Genomic DNA, 21111 nt, shown 5'->3' with positions numbered 1-21111 from the left:
TCACAAAGCAGACGAAGGTCACGACCGACGAGCATTTGCGATTGGGAATAGCCGTTAGTCTCGTGGAAACACTGCGACAGGCCAGTAAAAATAGAGATAACGTCTTGTCCCAGTTCTGTTGGTTTCTGTAAACCACCAGCGGGAGGTTATTAAGGATGGTTCGATTAAACCTCTCTACCAAGTCGGCTGATTGGCGATGTAAAGGTGTCGTTTGGACTTCATCGATGCTCAGGAACATGCAGAGTTCTTTAATTACAAACGAGGCAAAATTTCTTCCTTGCTCGGAATATAACTGAAGAGTCACTCCGAACATGGAAATCCAGTGTTGTATCAATATCTCTGCTAGCGTTAACAGCCTCTTGATCGGGAATAGGATACGCTTCAGGCCACTTGATGAAGAAGTCAATGACAACGAGGATGCATTTGTTGCCATCAGCAGTTCGTGGCAGAGGTCCCAGAACGTCAAAGTGATGGGTTGGAAATGGGCTCCTACATTGCAACGTTTGCAGATTCCCTCGGCTGCTTTCTTCCTCTGTCTTTCTTCGATCTTTTCCAAATCGCAAAGACATCGCAAGATTGGCACTACTTTTCGACGTCATCCCTTGCATTACTCCAGTTGAAGAGTTCTCGAACTCTATGCAGTCTTCATTATTCCGATATGGCCCTCTGTATGGCTCTGTAGCTCTGTAGGGCTGCCATGTAGTTCTTTAAGGACGTTCGGGACCCGGATCTTAGAAGTTTCAGCTACCATCGGAAAGCCTTTCCATCATCAAATTCGAACTTCCGGTACAAAACGCCGTTTCGAATATGGAGTGAGTCCCAGTGAGCCTAATATTGTTATGTGGTAGGACTGTAGATCGAAATGTCCTGCCATGTAGGTTTCTTGTTTGAAAGTTCCATTAAATCCATTAGGGGTTTAATGTCGGTGTCTTCCAACTTCTCTTTCGTGACTTCTTCATCACTTCACGATCAGCAAATGTTCAAATAGTAACTTGTCGTGCTACCGGACTAAACAGCTAGTATTTCGCTTCGACCCTGGAAAAATACCGGTGGATTTCTGTGTAGGGTCTTCTAAATAGAGCGTCAGCATTTCCATTTCTGATGACGGATAGTTATGTCACAATACCGGAGTCTCTATATCCACCTGCCTCTTTGGACTTCTGGATACTTTCAATTTAATTTAAAGATGCATGATCTGTGCGGAGGAAGAATTTTCTGTCGCGGAGATAATTATGGGAATGTTCTACGGTTGTAACTATGTTGTAACTGGGACTCACTCCATATTCGAAACGGCTCTTTCTGATGAAACAGTGATTTCTTTCTAGTTTAGATAGGCATTTGCTCCTGTAAGCTACGATATTTCTTGGCTGTTTATTTCTTGGGATAAAACAGCATCGGCATTCTAATTGCTCGCATCCGTCTCGAGAAAAAATGGTTTGTCAAGCTCGATGATATGTGAGGATTGGAACAGATTTTAAAAACTCCTTCAGTTTATTAAATGCATATTCACATTACTTGGTCCACAAGTACTTTTGCTTGCTTTCTGTCAGTTTATGAAGGGAGTCTTGCGATGGGAAAAAAGTCCTTCACAAACTCCTATAGTAGGTGCAAAGCTGCGGGAAACTTGTTAGCTGAGAGACATTCTTAGCTGATGGAATAGCGTCTCTAATCTTTAACTGCTGACACTTTTTCTGGATCCTTAGACACACCTTCGGCAAAGATGATATGTCCAAGGTAAGTCACTTCCTGTCTGAATAGTTTACATTTAGTAGAACTTAATTTTAGACTGGGTGCCTGCAATTTCTGAAGCACCCTTCTGATTTTTCTCGACGATGATGATGTCATCCAAGTATAGCAGACAGGCTCCTTATGAAAGACCTTTCAACACGATCTCCATAAAGCATTCGAACATTGCTGGCGCATTACGTAATAATCCAAACGGCATGACCTTGAACTGCCAAAGTTCTTATCCGGTAACAAATGCCATCTTTTGTCAGACATCAGAGTGTATCTCTACCTCTCAATATCCACTATTTAAATCAAACGTCGAAAACTACTTGCTTCCAAAACGATTGTCTAGAATGCCGTCAATTATAGGAAAAGAGTAGCTGTCTTTTTTTGTAACCTCATTCATCCGGCAACGGTGAACGAAAAATCTAGTTGAACCGCCTATCTTTCTGACCAGGACGATGGCAGAGGCCCATAGACTAGCTGAATGCTCGGTAACGTCGCTTTCTTGCATGTCCTTTAGAAGCTTTCCTACCTCTTACCGTTTAGTAATCGCTAGACGTCTCTGATATTGCTTAGTTGGTGGTCACACTGGTCACTTTCAGGGCCTAGGGGAGGCTGTGAAAGTTTTCTGATCTTTTTGTTCATCGCCATCTTTTGTTAACAATTGTTATGAGACATATGGCATAAATTATCTTCCGCATTTTTAAGCTAGTTTTGTGGAACTATACACAAAAGTCATCAATCACTAATTTACTTCTGTCTGTTTTCTATAATAGTACCACCTTTTTTCAATATTCTGATCTCTTGTTTCAGATAGGATGAATCTGCAGAATATCCGACTTTCCTCGATTGTTGTTCCATATTTTCAAAACTGGTAATTATAAGCACTTAAAATAATGCTTGATGATCTTTCGTAAATTAAACAAAATTTCAATTTAATTATAACTTTAAAATAATCATATTATAAAAATAACTCTTTGCGAGAAAATAATTAGCAGCTTAAGCTAAAGACTAGAATAGGAATAAGAATGTTAGTATAGTATCTCGGATAGCATTTATATATGTCGCAGTGGAATTGCTGCAACCAAGTACCTGTTGTAATACCCGTCAAGTTAATCACCCATTATCTATTTTCTATCTTCATCATGTTATGTTTTTTTCTCACATGTCAGAGGTTGACATATCCTGTTCATCTGCTTATAAAGCTCAAGGAAAGCAGCCATTAACCCTTTGCGGCACAGTGTGTCTGGTCTGGACACACCTAAAACTTTCCTTCTGTACGCACAGAAAAATTGAATGAAAAAGGATTTATAGGTTACTGTAGGTTACTCTGAACCTTCTTTATTTATAGTAGATCGCAGCTCAACACAAACCAGTCCATATATTTTCGACATGTTTAGTTTTTTAAGACCCTCATTTTTCAAAGAAATCTTCCACATTTTTTTTAGGGTATAAAAGGAATTGCTTGAACAGAAATGTTTATGTTATTTTTTTGGTTGTATGCTAATCTCCTTATTCTATATTAGTTTTAAAGTTTTACATTGAAATCTTGCCTAAAATCAAACGGCGAACCCTAATTGTGCCCAGACCAGACTCACCGATAATCTAGGACAACGGAGAGTCTGTGTTCTTTGTTTCTCGGCATCTCATCGGTCAGTTCATTGACAACAATGCTCGTTTCAGCACTCTTTTCGAAGCTCTATTCGTGCCACTTTGGGCACACCTACAGTATTAAAACAGTAAGTAACTTCACAAAATTTTACTTGAGTACTCCTCTAGGTCTAATTAGACTGCCTACCTTTTTTTTTTTTTAATCAAAAATTCGACTTTAAAAGGTAGCGTGCTGGAAAGGGTTAAAGGCTGTATTTAACGTAGAGCAAGTATGCTCCTTTTGATAAACAACCAAGTTTCACACTACACCAAAACTCTCAATGTCACCCCAAAATTTAAACTCAAGGGAAGAAAAACGAAGTAATTTATTTGCATCATTAGTAATTAAGATATTTTTGGAACTTTGAAAAATGTTGAGATAAGCAGAGCGACCATATATATAATTATATATATATATAATTGAAATAGAAATTGTAAAGCTAACTAGTAATGAGAATATGTTATATTTTAAATGTGTAGCAGGAAAAATCCGGTACTTTTTTAGCATCTTTCAATATTCATCATGGCTGAGAAGACCGCAGTGGCTGAACGTAGGGATGAGTGGAAAAGCATGATGACGCAATTAGCACAACTTAGCTTGAAGAATCAGAATTTTTATTTTTTACGCATATCAAATAATTCGTTTGCAGGTAAGATATTTCTTAATTATAGTTGAATACAATAAGTTCCATCTTTAAGTACGACGTCATTTAAGGCAAATAAGCAGTAGCGTGTTGCCAGCAGGAAAGCGTAAGCGGAAGAGAACGCAACAGTTCAAAAGAAGGGAGGGAGTCGAATAGTTTCAGTTCGAGTTAGAAAACGTTTTGGTTTACAATTATTTGATTGGGCAGGAGGTATCTGCATCAAGCGTTACGTAACATGGAAGGATCTCGAATTTGGGAGAACAGATGAATTTAAGGGGACAGCACCAAATCTAGAATGTTAAATTTGAGGTCGCCAATAATTTTTTTTTTAAACAGCTATCGTATTTACTTATATCTTACATATATATATATATATATATAACTATTTAGCTTACTCACGGCAATCAGGTTTCTTAGCTTTGTATCCTTTTAGCGACCCTCAATGTTCTCTTTTAATGTTTTCGAGAGAGAAAAAACTGGATTGTGTTGTGTTATAGGATAATTTGGGGTAAGTAAAACTCGAAGCTTTGGAGAAGTCTTGTGAACCTAGACAGTAATTAGTTCTTCTTTTTATTATCATGTTATCTTACTATTATCAAAAGTTTAATATTATTGGGTAATATTTTTCCTTGACATTTAATTCTTATATAATTATCTCTGGTTTTACATTTCTCCCTGGTTATGAAGAAATTTGTAGATCTATAAAGGTCTTGGAATTGGATATCCTATTTCGTGAATATAACTAATAAAAGGCACTTCTTACAAGAGTTCTAAACTGAAAATCCAACAGCTATAATTTTAATAAGTATACCAGCTATTATTAAAATGCAATAGGAAACATGGTTAGTCATGAGATATTATAATAATGGTTAGTTAAGAGAAAGTGTCCCGCAGTAATTCTATAAAATGGATACCAATTATTGATTCATGGATTGAGTTAATAAACAATGTGCGGTGGAAATTAACCGTTTAGGAACGCCAGTCGATATGCATATTTGTTGCCTTCACTTTTGTCAAATTTATCGGTTTCCGTGATGCGGGACACCTATAAAAGCTATCTACTCTGTTTCCTGTTTTTCTTTTTCCGCATTTTAATCCCTGAAGCTATGCATTTAAAGATACAAAATATTTAACCTGTTCTTTTTCCTCGAAGAGTTGAAGTATATAGAGTGACCACATCGCTCTGTCCAACTTTGTTCGCTGATGCTATAGTTACTTCAAAATTAATCCCAGATGGCAGACCAGTCAACGTGAAAGTAGGCACAGGGGAATTCAAAGAGATACCATCCTCTCGGAAATCTTTGATTTTCGCTCGGAAGTAGAAGTGCTGATTTGCTCCACCATCATAGCCTGCTTCGCAAGTCACTAAGAACGAGGTCTGAGTGCGATTTGTGGATCGGCAATTTTTCGGAGGGTTTGGTTTGGCTGTAAAAATAAAATGTAAAAAATTATGATTTCCTATTTAGAACAGATAGAATTAAACAAGTGATTACCAAGTCTCTTTGCTTAAAATAAAATTACCTTATGGAACTAAATTAATATTGAACTTCTTAACATTTTTAAAAAGAAAGAAAAGAGATAGAAAGATGTTTTAAATCCTGCTTACATTAAATATGTCATTTAGAAGAAACTGTAAATTAAAAACTGTTTGCAGAAAGAGATACATGGATTAAAAATCTATCGAAATAAGAATTAAAAAAATTAAGAATTTAAATGTTAATGTATTCAGTTTTAATTAAATTTATGTTTTTGCATTTTAATTTCTATGTAATCTTTTACATTTAAGATAGAAAAATGATGCTTATCGACAATAATACCACTATGACGGCATATACACAGTGCATCAACAACGTTTTGTTTCGACGATACCAACAAAGCTCCAAATGATAACTGATGGCAATAATTATTAATACATCCTAGCTTGCTTACTTTCAAATACCTTCCCACGAAAGGGAATTTAAATGGAATTTAAATTTGATTCCATGCTTTTATGTACCTGCTTTTATACATTCAAAGACTAAATAGCAATGAGCAGTAAAACGTATTTTACATAGTGCAACTGTCGTCAGATACTTTATAGAAAGATAATTTACAGTAAAGAAATAAATGATTTTTCTCAACCATCTTTCTTATTCGTCCAATTTGACAGCTGCAAATTACTTTCTGTTGCTATTCTTTTAAAATATTTTCTCAGATATTCAGAGAAAGATAGTGAGGAAATTAAACATCATTCCAACAGCTGCCTTCTCGAAAACGTCCAGAAACTCTACGAATGTGTCAAGAAGTATTACAAGCAACAATCGCCACAGCCAGCGCAACCTGTGCGACTGCACAGGGCGGCAGAGTTTAGAGGCGACAAAACTTTTAGAATTTAGAAAAGCAATAAGCAATAAAATTTAGGGACGGTAAAATTTTTAGAATTTAGGAGAGAGACTAGACAGCATAATGACTAGACAGTCGCAAAAGTTTTAAAATTTAGGGAAGACACTGAACAGCAGAATATAGGAGTGGCAAAATTTTTAGAATTTAAGGAGGTACTGAGCATCAAAATTTAGGACTTGCAGATTTTGAACCGCCCAAGCAACAAGCATAGCCTTGAAAGAACATGAAATAATGACAAAACTACTCTCTTAGACCAAAAAAAAAAAAAAAAAAGTCGCACCACGACGCACCGAGAATATATAAAGCAAATTGGACAATAATTGATATGCATAAAGGTTTCGACGGAACATGCAAAATTTTACATTTTGGCTGCCAGTGAATAAGAGGTTGTCGCTACAGCGCATCTAATCTGCGCAACTGGCAGGTTATTTAAGAGGAGAAATTACGATTCCAGGTCATTAATTCTTCGCGAATTTCATTCCGTGTACTTTGGTAGACAGTAACTATGCCTTGCATACAGGTGCGCGAATGATATGCGCAGATGTCAGAATTTGAGAAGAGTTCATGTAGTTGCTCTTATCGGTGAATAGCTCGACGTTTGAGCAGGAGCGATGCCTCTATTAGGCGATGTTGGCAGGAATGGGTGAACCATGGCCACACACAGCGTCAAGAAGGAAGCGGTAAGCCTAAGAGAAACGACAGAACGTGAAGACCGAGCAATCGTCAGAGTGGCACTCACAGCTCCGGATGCATCATTATCATTGATTGTACGTGCAACTAGCGCTTCAGTAACCGCAAGGGCCATTCATAGACGGCTCTCAGAAATGGGGCTGAGGTCACGGAGCCCCTTGCGCCGACTACCATTGACCTCTGTACAACGTCAAACCCATTTGCAGTGGTGTTGGGCTCATTCGCACTGGAATGTCACTGACGGAAGTGGAATAGTCTTCAGTGATGAGTCCCGCTTTGAACTGAGTCCCGATGACCAGCGAATGCGAATCTGGAGACGCCCCGGACGGCGGTGTGATACCAACCTGACTGTCTTCCGGCAGACAGGCCGACAACTAGGAGTGATGGTCTGGGGTGCCATTTCATTTCATAGTAGGACCCCTCTGGTTGTCGTCCGTCGCAACCTTACAGCACAGAGGCACGTCGACGAAGTTCTAAGGCCCGTTGTGTTGCCCTTCATGTCACGCCACCCTGTGCTTACATTTCAGCAAGATAATGCCCGCCCCCACACTGCACATGTTTCTCCTGTTTGCCTTAGTACTTGCCGAACATTACCTTGGCCAGCAAGGTCGCCGGATCTATCTCCTATTGAGTACGTTTGGAGCATTATGGGCAGGGCCCTCCAACCAGCTTGGGATGTTAACGATCTAACGCGCCAGTTGGACAGAATTTGGCACGATATCCCTCAGGAGGACATCCGCAACCTCTAGCAATCGATGCCAAGCCTAATAACTGCTTGCATAAGGGCCAGAGGTGGACAAACGCGTTACTGACTTTTTATAAATCATCCAATTTTTCTTAAACTGTAATCATTATTTTTCTGTACATGTACATCCCTTCTACCGATTTTCGTCCCATTCGGATAACTAACTCCCTCTTGGTGCGTCGTTTTTTTTTTTTTTTTTTTTTTTTTTTTTTTTTGTCTAAGAGTGTATTTGCTGCAAATTTTGATTAGCTCCAGGCACAGCCTAGGACACCGCTTTCAGAGAGCGCCAGTTAAGATGTTGTCATAAGCGACAACTAAATCAAGGTACATTTATCTTTGAATTATGCATGCGCTTTATTTATAACAGACGGCAATCATACTGATCACACAGGATGCCTAAAATGCTGGAGCTGCGTCTGCAGCAACTTGTACACACATTACTTAAAATCTAACTTAGGTGAATAAGTTTTTATTAAAAAGGGTAAATTCGAATTATTGACATTAGTATGAAGATAAACTAAAAATTAAGCGCTCTTTCATTGATTCTAGCTGTCCATAATCAGCTCGATCACGATTACGTATTTTTCAAATGAAATTGTGAAAAGAACCAACACCAGTTTCTAGGCTGGTAACTGGAAGAGCTTACTGTTTTGAAAGCGAAAATACAATGGAAAAGTCGTTATGAAATCTGAAACAAGTTATCCAAAAAACCTTTCCCTGCAGTATGTAAAATAAAAACTTTTGGAGTACATTTAAGAACCATACTGGGGAGAATCTAATGATCTCTCCTTATTTGCACTTCTCGTTAGATGAAAATTTTCTGGACTCAAAAAGAATGCTTCAGAAATAATGCATTATCAAAGACTGAGATAGACAATGTTTTATATCTATATCTATCTATCTGTCTATTTATCTGTTTATTGTAATGGCTTCGTGGTTCAATAAGGCATCATTTAACAAGACGAAACAAACATTTATTAAAATTAACATTCAAAGAATAATAGTAAACTCGGAGCAAGTACATCGCTCCTACAGTATAGCGAAATCTACCCTCTTCCTCTTCTGAGGCTAACATGCAACTGATTGGCTGACGCAGCCAGATACATGGCAGCCCCCCCCCGGTAACATTGTGCTACGCCAAAGCGAAGCAGAATCTGAAAACTGAACCAGCAAATGAGTTCACAAACTTAAATTCTATACTCCACAAACCAGTGCTTAATAATTAATACACTTATTAATATTTAAATCCTCTCGCATTGAAATAAACAATTAAGCACTTAAATGGCATATATAAACACTTTTAACAAATGTAATACCAATACTTGCCTAGTATCTCATTATATATTTTTTTCTTAACCAAATTAATTCAAAATATATGAATGTGTATACATGACGTAATAACATACTTTGTAATAAGTGCAATAAACATTCATCTCACAACAGATGAACAGACGCCTTGATACAATACCGGAGTTCTGTAATAAAACATATATGCAATACTATTTCAAAACACAGTATTATAATGCAACATTAAATGGAAACCAGTAATTTGTTTTTCAAAACAGATGGAAAGTAGCTTTCGTACAATTCCGGAACAAAAGAAAAATAACTAATGCAAAGTTTTAAACATATTAGTTCATACTTAGTTCACACCTATGTCATTCACCAACTAGTCTTGAAAGACTATCTGCAGTTTTTAATTGTGCACCAGGGCAATGATAAATATGAATATTATAACGCTGAAGTGCGATTGCCCATCTCTGTAATTTGGCAGAATGCGGTGCCGACTTGTGCAAATATAATAATGGATTATGGTTTGTGATCAGCTCGATTTTATTTGATCCAAACACCCAACACTCGAACTTTTTTAATGACCACACAACGGCATAAGCCTCGTGTTCAATAGTTGATCAGTTCTGCTGAGTTTTCGAAAATTTTTGACTGGCAAAACTGATAGGATGCAAACTTTGCTGTCTCTTTGTGACAAGCTAGCACCAACACCATATGAACTAGCATCACACTGTATGGTGTAAGGTTTTTCTGGTTCTGGAGTGTACAGTTTTCACACACAGCACTTCACACAGTCGACGTTTCAGATCTTGAAATGCTGATTCCTCAACATCAATCCATGGAATTATCTCAGGAATTTTCTTTTTCGTAAGCTCTGTCAATGGGCGAGCTATTTCTGCATAATTCTTTATGTAATCAGGATAATAGTTGAATAAGCCTAATGCACTCTTTAGCGCAGTCTTCGTTTTATGACTTTTTATAACTTCGATGGCTTGTAATTTTTCAGGATCGGGTTGATGTCTTCCAGCTCCTATTAAATGTCCCAAATACTCCGAACGTGCAAAAACACATTTCTTTACGGTCACCGTAAATCTGAGATCACTTAATGTAGTTAGCACAGCATCTAAATGTTTGAGATGCAAATTCCAGTCTGGTGAAAAGATAGCAATATCATCAATATAGGCTTTGCAAAAATTACACATTTTCTTAAGGCATCATTCATCACTCGCTGAAAAGTAGAAGCTGCATTTTTTAATCCGAAAGGCATCATCTTCATCTTGACAGGAACCGATTTTGTAAGTTACGCCTTAAGCGTACGAAATTCTTGAATCATCTACAGTTTCTACTTAAATGCAAACATCAAAATTTCATTCCCAAATTTATACATGTGAAATGTAGCCTTAAAGCTTCCGTTCACGTTTCAAAAATTTTGCATAAATTCAAATTGGCACTTCTTCGTCACATTATAAGGGACACACGCAAACGTTTATCTAAAATTGAATTTGAATTATATTACCTCCATTTAAAAATTGCTAATTCCACTGAAAATTTTTCCTCATTTGAACATACATCCTGGTCTAGAACCGATACCGTTTGTCAACGGCATAAAAATGTGCTCATTTCTAAATTCCAAAAACTCACACACCAGTCGGATAGTCCCAATTATCTAGCTGATCTTCCCACTGTAAACGTTAACTCCATCGTTAATATCTCCAATAGGAATCTTTCGGAGGATCAGTTAAAAGTATTAAAATATAATTTCAACTTTTCAAAGACATCTAAACCTTCAATTCCTCAAATCATCGCCCCTATAGAGAAAGCCTTTAAATTCTCCAAAATTTCGGAAACGCAGAAGGATACAATCCGCCACCTAATTACTCATAACGTTAATTTTAACAATAAATCTTTGCGTTCTAATCTTAGCAAAAAGGAAAATGAGATCTTACGTGAAATTCATTCTGATACTAATATCATTATCTCTAAAGCTGATAAGGGCGGACAGATCGTTGTTATGGACAAACACACATATATTACTGGAGTCTCTAAATTGATAAATGAAGGCCCATACTGCTCGATCCCTAAAGATCCTTCAACTTCGGACCTCATGAAAGTAAAAAGTGCTATTAAATCTTCCCACATTCTGCCAACTCAGTTGAAGAAATCACTTATTCCGCCTATTACTAATTGCGCTAGACTTTATGCTCTTCCAAAAGTCCACAAAACCGGTATTCCTTTTCGACCAATTGTTTCCAACATAGGTACTGCTTCATATCCTTTGGCCAAATATTTAGTTTCCAGATTTTCTCCTCTACTTGATAACAATATTCACACTGTAAAAAATTCTGTTGAAGTCATTGATAAACTTAAAAATATTTCCCCACTTCGTTCCATTATGGTTTCATTTGATGTCAAATCATTGTTTACTAATGTTCCGGTCGAAGGAGCACTAATTTGTCTTGAAACTAGGCTTCGGGAATTTCACTTCACACATACTGAAATTAATGAGTTGGTTTCGCTTACTAAAGTTTCTCTAAGTCAAACCCACTTTGTTTTCCAAAATGCATATTTTCGTCAAGTTGAAGGATTGGCTATGGGTAATCCTCTCAGTCCGGTACTTGCTGACATTTATATGCACTATTTTGAGATGAAATTATTTGATAAATTATCTTTTCGTCTTTGGATTCGGTATGTTGACGACACTTTCGCACTTTTTGACGGTTATAAAGAGGATTTATCCGAGATTCTATCTATTATGAATTCAATTGATCCAGCCATCCAATTCACTCTTGAAATTGAATCCAACAATTCCCTCCCCTTCCTCGATATTCTTATAATCCGCAATGAAACTGATTTTAGCACCACTGTGTACCGTAAACCCTTTGCAGTTTGTTTACCACCCCATGCCAAGTCATGCCACCCTGTTAAGCAAAAAATGGCTTCTTTTTACTATTATGTTTTCCGCGCGCTAAAAGTTTGTTCCTCTGAATCTTTGCTTACCAATGAACTTAATTATTTGAGAGCAGTTGCGATTGACCGTGGATTTTCTCCCGTGATTATTGATAAAGCCGTCAAAAAATTTTCAGATTCCCATCAAAGAAGACATTCTACTGTTAGAAATAATATCAATGACCTTGTCGTGCTTCCATTTTATCCTTCTGTTAGCTATAAAATTGCACGGATTCTCCAGAAATTCAATTTTCAAGTCGGTTTCTCCCCTATTAATAAAATTCACCCTTCGATTCTAAAAGATTGCGTTTCTGTCTTGAATTCTTGGGGAATTTATAGTATATCATGTCAGTGTGGTTTAAGATATATTGGCCAAACAAAAAGAGCGTTGAAGTTTCGTATCAAGGAACATGAATCTTATGTCAAAAAAGGGGAAATTAACAAGTCTTCAATAGCGTATCATAGCTGGACTTTTAACCATAATTTTGATTTTGGGTCTGCAAAAATCATCCAAAAGGCTTCTTCCATAGGCGAATTGGATTTTCTTGAGGTTTTTCACATTCACAAAGATTTAGAAAGTTTAGTTAATGATTTGAAGTCCAATCCAGTCCTTCCTAATGCCTTTAAAATTCTACTGTCTTAATTCAATTATTTTTGCCGATAGATGGCGTTACCTCCTCGCACTTGGTACTACCAGAGGGTATAAAAATCCGTTCAGTGGTTGCTTAAGACCCTACGTATGGCCCTGAATGCAGCCTGGTACGTCCGTACAGATGTGATTCATTCGGACCTAAATATTAAACCTGTAGATTACCATATTAAAAAGCTTAGTCAAAATTTATTCCTCAAAATTGAACAGATTGATAACCGAGCACTTCAGCGGATTCCTGCATACGATCCTGCTATTCGCAGCTCACAGAAGAGACCGAGAGCCGTGATTGGCCGAGAGTTCGGCATCTACCCTCCATCCAAAAGGGCAAGACACGCCCTCTCAACATCAGTTCCAGCTCCCGCGCCAAGAAGGAAGGACGTCTCTTCAGCGAGCTGCCATATAATTGCTTATTACATCTTCTGCAACCACTATCAAGATCTTCAAGCAAAGTTATCAATCTGTTTCCTTAAGAATCACATCTCCCGCAGATTTCAAATCTGCCTAAGAATATTTTCATCGCGATCTCTATAATTATCTGCACTCCCTAACACAAGCCACATGCCAATGAGCCTATTAATCGTAAAATCTTTCCTATCCGCTTTTTGCTTTAGTGTTTGTACTGTGTATATAAAATTATAAAAAACCAAAAAAAAGTATAAAATATTAAATACAAAAAAATTTTAAAAACCAAAAAACTTATAAAAAAATTATGAAACTTAAGTTTTTATTTCTCATCTCTATCCCTAAACTCTCTCGAGCCTGTGGCTCCCTCTAGTGTGCATCAAGTAAATCACTTATGCCAAATTTTTCTTATTTCTGCTCGCTTTTATTAATTCTGATGTGGAGGTAGATGGTTTTGAACCATAGGAACTCCGAAATTTTTAAATCATTGGCATTGGCTTTCCATTATTTGAAGTTCAGATTTTGAGCATAATGTGCATTTGCCCCTCGCTCCCTATTTTAACTTCGCTAATATTTCTTTATGCTTGATCAGACAGCCTGGCTCAGTAAAAGTAGGCGGCCAGTGCAACTCTGATTAAAAATCTAGTTATAACCACGTGCAGTGCTGATAAGCACCACGTGTTTCTGTGATTCCTATTTTCTTCTTTCTATGTATTTCTTTCTCCTGATGAGGAGGGACTTTTAGCTGCCCTCGAAATCGATTGAGTGTTTCATTATACCTACGCTAAATATAAGGTTGTTTTTTACGATTTTGATTATCAACTACGTCTTTGGATATGTTCGGCCAATAAAATGAAAGCTTAATTCTTTCTTTAGTTTTCCTCATACGTAAATGATTTCCGAATATGGAATCATGAGCTAATTTAAGGACTTTATTTCGATAATTCTCAAACAAAACTATCTGTTGTATGTTCCCCCACAATTTTTTCTTTATGAAATAATAATTCGTCCTGTAAAAAGAAATTGTTCTTTCCTAATTCTGCGTCCTTAAAAGAATTTATTAATCTTAAAATAATTTATTAATTTAATTTATCTTCTCTGATCGACATTAAATTTATTTGATTCCAAATAACTTTTTAGTCTTTCATCATTCTGATTCGCAACTGAGCTATAAAAAAGATTTACATTTGACAGTTCAACGGCGCCAACCTGAAGTTGTTTTTGTTTACGAGTTTCCGGTTCCGTCTCAGGGAAGACTTGATTCATTCTCGTCTTCAAATATGGGATCCCATAGTAATTAAACATTAAACATTGAGCTTATCTGTCAACGTGAAAAGAGCTTCTGTGCGCGAATATAGACAACTATTTGGTTTTTTGTATTAAATGGGAATAGTTGCGAACGTTGTCTCTATGACGTCGCCAAATGCAGAACTTAAATTGATTTTACCCTTACTTTCTATTTTTAAATCAGGAATTAATGTTGTGTTCAAAATTGGTATTTCCGATCCTGAATCTTTTATAGCTTCTACTTGCTTCCCTGCAATGTAAATACTAGTAATCTTTTTCCACGGAATAAAAATTAAGTTTTCCGTCGGAACACTCGGGTTTTAGTAAATGTTTAGAATTTATATTCGTAACAACCGCATTGTCCTTCGGTTTACTTGAAGTGTTAACTTTCGGTTTGACCGGAAAATTATCGTTCTGTTTATTGAACCTCTCAAATTTATTTCGCCTGTTCGAGCAATCCTTAGCCAAATGTAAACTGCTAATACATACGTAACATTCTCGCGTTTTAAACGAATGTTTCTGTTCATTTACCACTGAATCTTTTCTTAGCGCTGGTGGAAAATATTTAAGAGTTTTTGTTGCATGAATCACGAAAATTAGTGTTTTCACCTCTTATGTCATCAAAAGATTTACCTTTTGCGATGAAATAAGTGTCGCATTCCTTCGCTAGTTCTTCTGGACGTAGCCAACTTTCACCTTGCGAACTGCAACATGGCACGCTAAATCACTATCCAATGTTTGAAAAAGTTTGTCAGAAATTATTAAGTTAATTAAAGACTCAAAATCATTGACGTTTCTACTTTTACAATAATAGATCAAACATGATCTTAAATGAGAGGCGAACTGCAAATGAGTTTTCCCCATCAACCTTTGAGCTTGGCGAAAATTTTCTAAACATATAAATGGCGATGGTTCATATTCCTTAAGGATTAAAGATTTAATTTTTTCATAATCTTTCAAATCATCATCTTTAATATATACTATAATATTAGAATACTTATCACCTATCAGTTTAAGTAAAATTTCAGACTTAAAACTCGTTTGGTATGCATAAAAAGGCCTTTCTATTAAATAAAAAAAGTTCCATGCTTCACCCTTTTTAGGTACAGAAATCGATAATGCCTGTACAGCTTTCAAAAGCTTATCTAATTGAAAGTGTATTTTCTACTTTGTTATTAGATTCGTTGCTATTTTCGATTTGCATCAAACGCAGTTTCACAATTTCTTCTGACTTTTTCCTTTCGTCAACCGTAGTATTAAGGAATTCAATAACAAAATCTTTATATTTCAAATATTCTTTAGAACTTAAAAGCTTATCTTTTAATTCTACGACTTTTAAAGTAGAATCGGCTTCTTCACCGAGTTCCTTCAACACCGAAATCAAATCACTTTTAATTACTCCCTTAAACATATTTATAAGAAATTTTCTTTTTCCTTTTCTCAAAATCCAGTCACCTTCGTTCTCTCTGGTTCTCGTAAGAGAGCGTGTTGTAATGGCTTGGTTCAATAAGGCATCATTTAACAAGATGAAACAAACATTTATTAAAATTAACGTTCAAAGAATAATAGTAAACTCGGAGCAGTAAGTCGCTCTTACAGCATAGCGAAATCTACCACCTTCCTCTTCTGAGGCTAACATGCAACTGATTGGCTGACCGCAGCCAGATACATGACAATATATATATGTATATATATGCAACGTAAAAAATACGTGAATCAGCTTTATAATTTAATTTGGCAATAGCCTCTTTATTCCTCATTTTTAAGTATTTACTCTCGATTCTAAAACTGTAATAACTTTTCTGGTCATTTCTAGATGTCTATATCGCATGGCTTGCGTAACGCTCATAATGTAGCTAATTCGGAATCTGAACTCAGAATTTTGAGAACTGAAACTTCTCTCTTAATACACAGCCTTGTCTTGGTGAGTCTCCATACTGGATAATTGCGCACTTTTGCCGCTGTTGCCGCTTGAACGTTATTTCGCTTTGTTCTCTTCCTATCACAACAATATCAAAAAAGTTAATATTCTTGAATAGGCATGATTAGAGTGTTAAGTAAGTTGTGGCTGCAGATGTCAATTGAAATAAAGTTAACGTTTAATCTTACCCGGCAGCCAAGTTTCCGCGATGATGATGATGTATGTAGTATTTTAATTGAGTCGGAGGAACCCGGTACTTTTAACATCTGGCTGTGATAGATGGATGCATAAATCAAAACTAGATTCTTGACGAATCACCAATTTTTATTTTTAGGCACATCAGAATAATTTATTTAGAGACAATATACTTTTCGATCATAATCAATTACAATAATTTTATATACACCTTACGTCATCTTAGAATAAGTACAAAGGAAGGCACAGCAGCATAGAGATGTTTGCATGGCGGAAGCTAGGAAAAAAAATGACGTAGTTGCTTACGAAGAGTATGATGCAGAAAGTACATCTAATCTGTGATTGGTTAATTTTAAATTGTTATGTAACGTGGAAAGATCTCGAATTTGGGAGAACAGATAAATTTAGCGGGGGGGGGACACCAAATTTAGAATAATTAATTTTGAGGTCGCCAGCCGTTTCTTAGCGCAGCCATCGTATTTTTTTACATCTTACATATATATATGCTAAGGTGACCAGACGTCCCACTTTTGGCGGGACAGTCCCGATTCTTAACAGTTTGTCCCACGGCTTCTCAAAAAAGTCCCGATTTTAGGAAGAATGCACGACAAGCTAAGGAATATATTAAAACAAGAACTTAATTGGAATGTGCAAAAATCATTCGATCATATTACTCGAAATTTCCCATATAGTAATATTTCTGAAAATGATCTTTTTAATTAGACATCATTATTAAAAATATATTGATATTAAAACGGTTAAATCTTGGACTTCAGCGAAAATCACAATAAAAAACAAATGGTTAGAAACATTTCACCATTTTGAAACAAACCATGTTCCATACAATAATGCATTAAAAACTGTGGAATACCCCAGGAACTAATGCTGTGACTGAGCGCTTTTTTTCTACGGTAAATACTAAAGTGCGGACCTCAGAAAAATCACAATTAAATGTTGAGACTTTGAAAGCCATTTTATATGTGAAATATAATTTAACAAATTTTTGTGAAAAATTTTATGACCTTTCAAACAACGACAGCAATCTACTAAACAAAATTCACTCAAACGAGAAATATGCCAAAGAATAAAATAATACTATACATAATTGCTTTTAATGTATTTGTAAAGTGTACTTGTGTTGAAATTTTAAAAATATATTACAATACGATTTTTCGTTCTATGAAAATTTGTGTTTCTCTGTATAGACCAAATGTTTAATCATCCCCCCCCCCGTCAATGGCGTTCTGCTTTACCAATGTTAAAATCTGGTTACCTTAATACATGCACATTTTTTCTGACATCACACAGCATCTGAATGAGTGAAGTCAAGAAAAGAATAAATTCATTAATGACTTTCCTAGTCATATACAGAATTTTACGTTAAAACTACATTCGTGTGAATGCATTTTCCTGCTTTGGACAAATAAAGAACATCTTAATCCCGGATAGCAACGATAAGTTAATCGATTACAAAATCTGAGCATTAAGTCTTAGGAACTCATTATAAAATTTAGAGCTGGACTGTAACAGAATTCAAAACAATAAAGTATACATCATAAAAGTCCTTACTCAGCCTTTATTTTATCAACCGTTGATCATAGACATATACTACCAATTACATAAATGTTTCAAATAACGAAAATGTTCATATTTTAGCAATTTTAAATGAATAAAAAACAGGATTTTATTTATTTATTTATTTACTTTTTTAATTTAACTTTTTATATATTCTTCTACTCCAGACTTATAGTGAAGAATATTTTACACCCATGAAACAAAAGAAGATACAAAAAATATGACTCCCATAGTCATGCTCGTACGGCGCTATCAGCTTTACCAAAGAGAGTTTTCCCCCTTAAATTCTAGGAACTTTTCTCCTTCTTAGATAAATAAATAAGAATTAAAACAATTATAGTTATTAGGGGAATATTTGGAAATTTAAAAAATTCTGGGTACTGAAAAGCAAATAATAAACTCGATAGCCTGCTTCCCATGCAAAGCAGCCTAACATACATTTCTACATGCTTACCAGACGGTGTAGTGGTTAGGGGAGATGATTGCGATAACGAAGGGAGCGGTTCGAATCCCGTAGAAGGCATGGGTGTAAACTGTCTGCCCCCTCAAAAGCGATAATGGTGGCCGCCTATTAACAAAATCACCACCACTTGTGGCTACTTAGTAGTAGCAAGAGCCTAAAAATGGCTAGTGCCCGCCATTTAAAAAGAAAACATTTCTACAAGCATCAAGGATAATTGATGTCATTTTTTAAATTCCACTCGCTTCATTCGTATATTAAATTAACTTCCTTTGCAGAATTTCACTGGATAACGCGTCTCAACATATTCCTCTACGTAGGTTACGTAAATATATGATCAGTGTTCTAAAATCTAACCTTTCTCACCAGTTTGAGAAAGAATTCCTTTAAAAAAAATTCTTCATTCCTGGATTGAGACCCGAGGTTTATAGGAAGCTGAGTTTGTTAATCCCTCTCTTTTAAAGTTGCTTTGATTTTCTCCCGACTCTCCGGCTTAATGTGGAAGATAGGGCGCCTATTTGTGTAGTGACTTTTATTAGTCGGAATACGTACATTTATAATATATTAAATGACATCTGATCTGTTGATTTCTTCTCAGAGAAGATCATATATATTAGAAAGTTCTTGGATTGATAGCTTTCTTTACAACTGGCACACTGTGGCGATACCAAACGATGGGAGACGCAGTCGCGGTATTCTTGTCTTCAGGTCAAATTTCATTTTCGTGACATGAGTATAATGTATTTTTTTTTTTTTAATCAGACCGTTTTATTATGTGTGATCGAGATACGGAGCAAGATTTAAAGAAGCAATCATTTAGTGCGAAATTTCTCGTTACGCTTGCCAAGAACGGAAACAAAATTAATAAAATGTTGAATTTGTCACTATTTGAAGCGTTAGTTAACCATTCTTCAAATGAGTTAAACGTTTCTAATAAGGATAAGAAGTCGCAAACGATGATGTAATAACAAGATAACTTTCAACTGGTGACATCAACGAAAATTTCGTTTCTATGTTATTTTGCGGACAGTGTAATAAACGATTGGCAGACTGATTGATGGGGGGTTAAATTTAGGAGCGATTTACGTTGTAAGTCATTTAATTTTAGTTGAGAAATTTATAATGAGAAACCTGCGTGCAAAGATCATCCCAAAATACGACTGATGAAAGAGTTAATATGTTAATAATGTTATTGATTAAACCATATCATTTGAATACAATGATTACGGATGCTGTGTCATGGGATTATGAATATAGTTTGATACTGAAATTGCGGAACGTAGAGCCAAAAATGCAAAATGACGTTCGAACTTAAGAGTTCCATAGAAACAAATTCAAATTAAAATCATGGCCCTCTTTCCATTCCCCCTCGATTCTCACTGAAATGTCTTATATTTGCCTTAGAAAAAAAAAGTCCGCAGAGGGTGTTCACACATTTTTGTAACGATTTTGCAAAATTTCATATATAAACAAATCTTAGAATTTTATTTTCTGATATGTTTAGTATGGTAGACCTTTTGCTGAATTTTAATATTACATCTTGATTTCGAAAACAAAAGTCCTTTCCTTAAAATATCAAGGCTGATTTTATTCCACTCCTCCTTCACAATCTTCTACAGTCCATCCAAGGCTTTGGGAAGCCGCTTATAAAAAGCTTATTTTAAAAGTCCAAATGCACAGTAATCCATAGCAGACACATCAGGGGACTTGGTAGGATGCATTTAAAGGGAATAGCTTCTCAAAACATGATTGACTCAAAACATGATCTCAGCTTAACCATAGTAAACGCAAAATAAATTTTCCATTTGTTTTTTTAATAACGTACTCAAGCGGAATAGCTTTAAATTCAAAACTCGGTATCATTAATACAGAAAACAGCATCAGTGGCATAATCACCTGGTCTGAAGACTGTAAAAGTACAGGGTACATGTTGTTCTCCAGCGCTATTGTTGGCCCAGCAGAAAAGAGATCCTAACTGAGTATCGTCGGAGGGTGTGTACGTTGCGATGCTTTTCAAACCTCTGCTTGTAAAGCTAACATTGTTGTGATGAACCAGCGTATTGGCAAAACTCCAATGGAAAGAAACCGTAGATGGTTCAGCTTCAACCTCACAACGGATATTTAGGGTTTCGCCTGGATACGCACCATAGGAAACTTGCTGTCCGCCCCGGCATATAGGTCGATCTAGATTAAAACATGCGCTTATCAATAAAATTACTGTTCTTAAATACAATAAAATGATATCTACTAAAATGACACAGCTTATTTAGTAACATCTCGTTTAAATTATATTTGTTTAACCTTAAGAATAGTTACTTTCACGTCAGTACAAATTTTCCTGAAAAGAAAAGATGTTTTAATTGCTGAATAGACTACAATGCAGAAACTCAGGAATCAGATCTTCAGAGACTTTAGGATCCTTGTCCAATTTCCCATGATCTTATGTTTCAACATAAAAACACAGAAAGTGGTTTTTAGAGAGTCTGTAAGAGATTCTGTCCCCCAACGGTCTTAATAAGGTTCGTTAGGAGGAATTTGTTC

General features: G+C 36.0%; 1 protein-coding gene across 1 annotated transcript in view; it reads right to left on the bottom strand.

Annotated features, from left to right (window-relative positions):
- The window catches only part of LOC118202034 (neural cell adhesion molecule 2-like), an 83700-nt gene that overhangs the window by 15961 nt on the left and 46628 nt on the right, over positions 1 to 21111 (bottom strand). Inside the window, exons 8-9 of the mRNA XM_085814406.1 lie at positions 20467 to 20754; positions 5160 to 5450 (exon numbers count right to left, since the gene is read on the bottom strand). Coding sequence (XP_085670532.1) covers positions 5160 to 5450; positions 20467 to 20754 — 579 coding nt within the window. The remainder of the gene's footprint in view (positions 1 to 5159; positions 5451 to 20466; positions 20755 to 21111) is intronic.

The sequence above is a fragment of the Stegodyphus dumicola genome, chromosome 4 (genome assembly GCF_044657685.1).
Source record: "Stegodyphus dumicola isolate Sdum_Otavi_A_Nest chromosome 4, ASM4465768v1".
NCBI classification, from domain to species: Eukaryota; Metazoa; Arthropoda; class Arachnida; order Araneae; family Eresidae; genus Stegodyphus; species Stegodyphus dumicola.
Note: the sequence above shows the minus strand (reverse complement) of the source record. Positions and strands in the feature narration are given on the sequence as shown.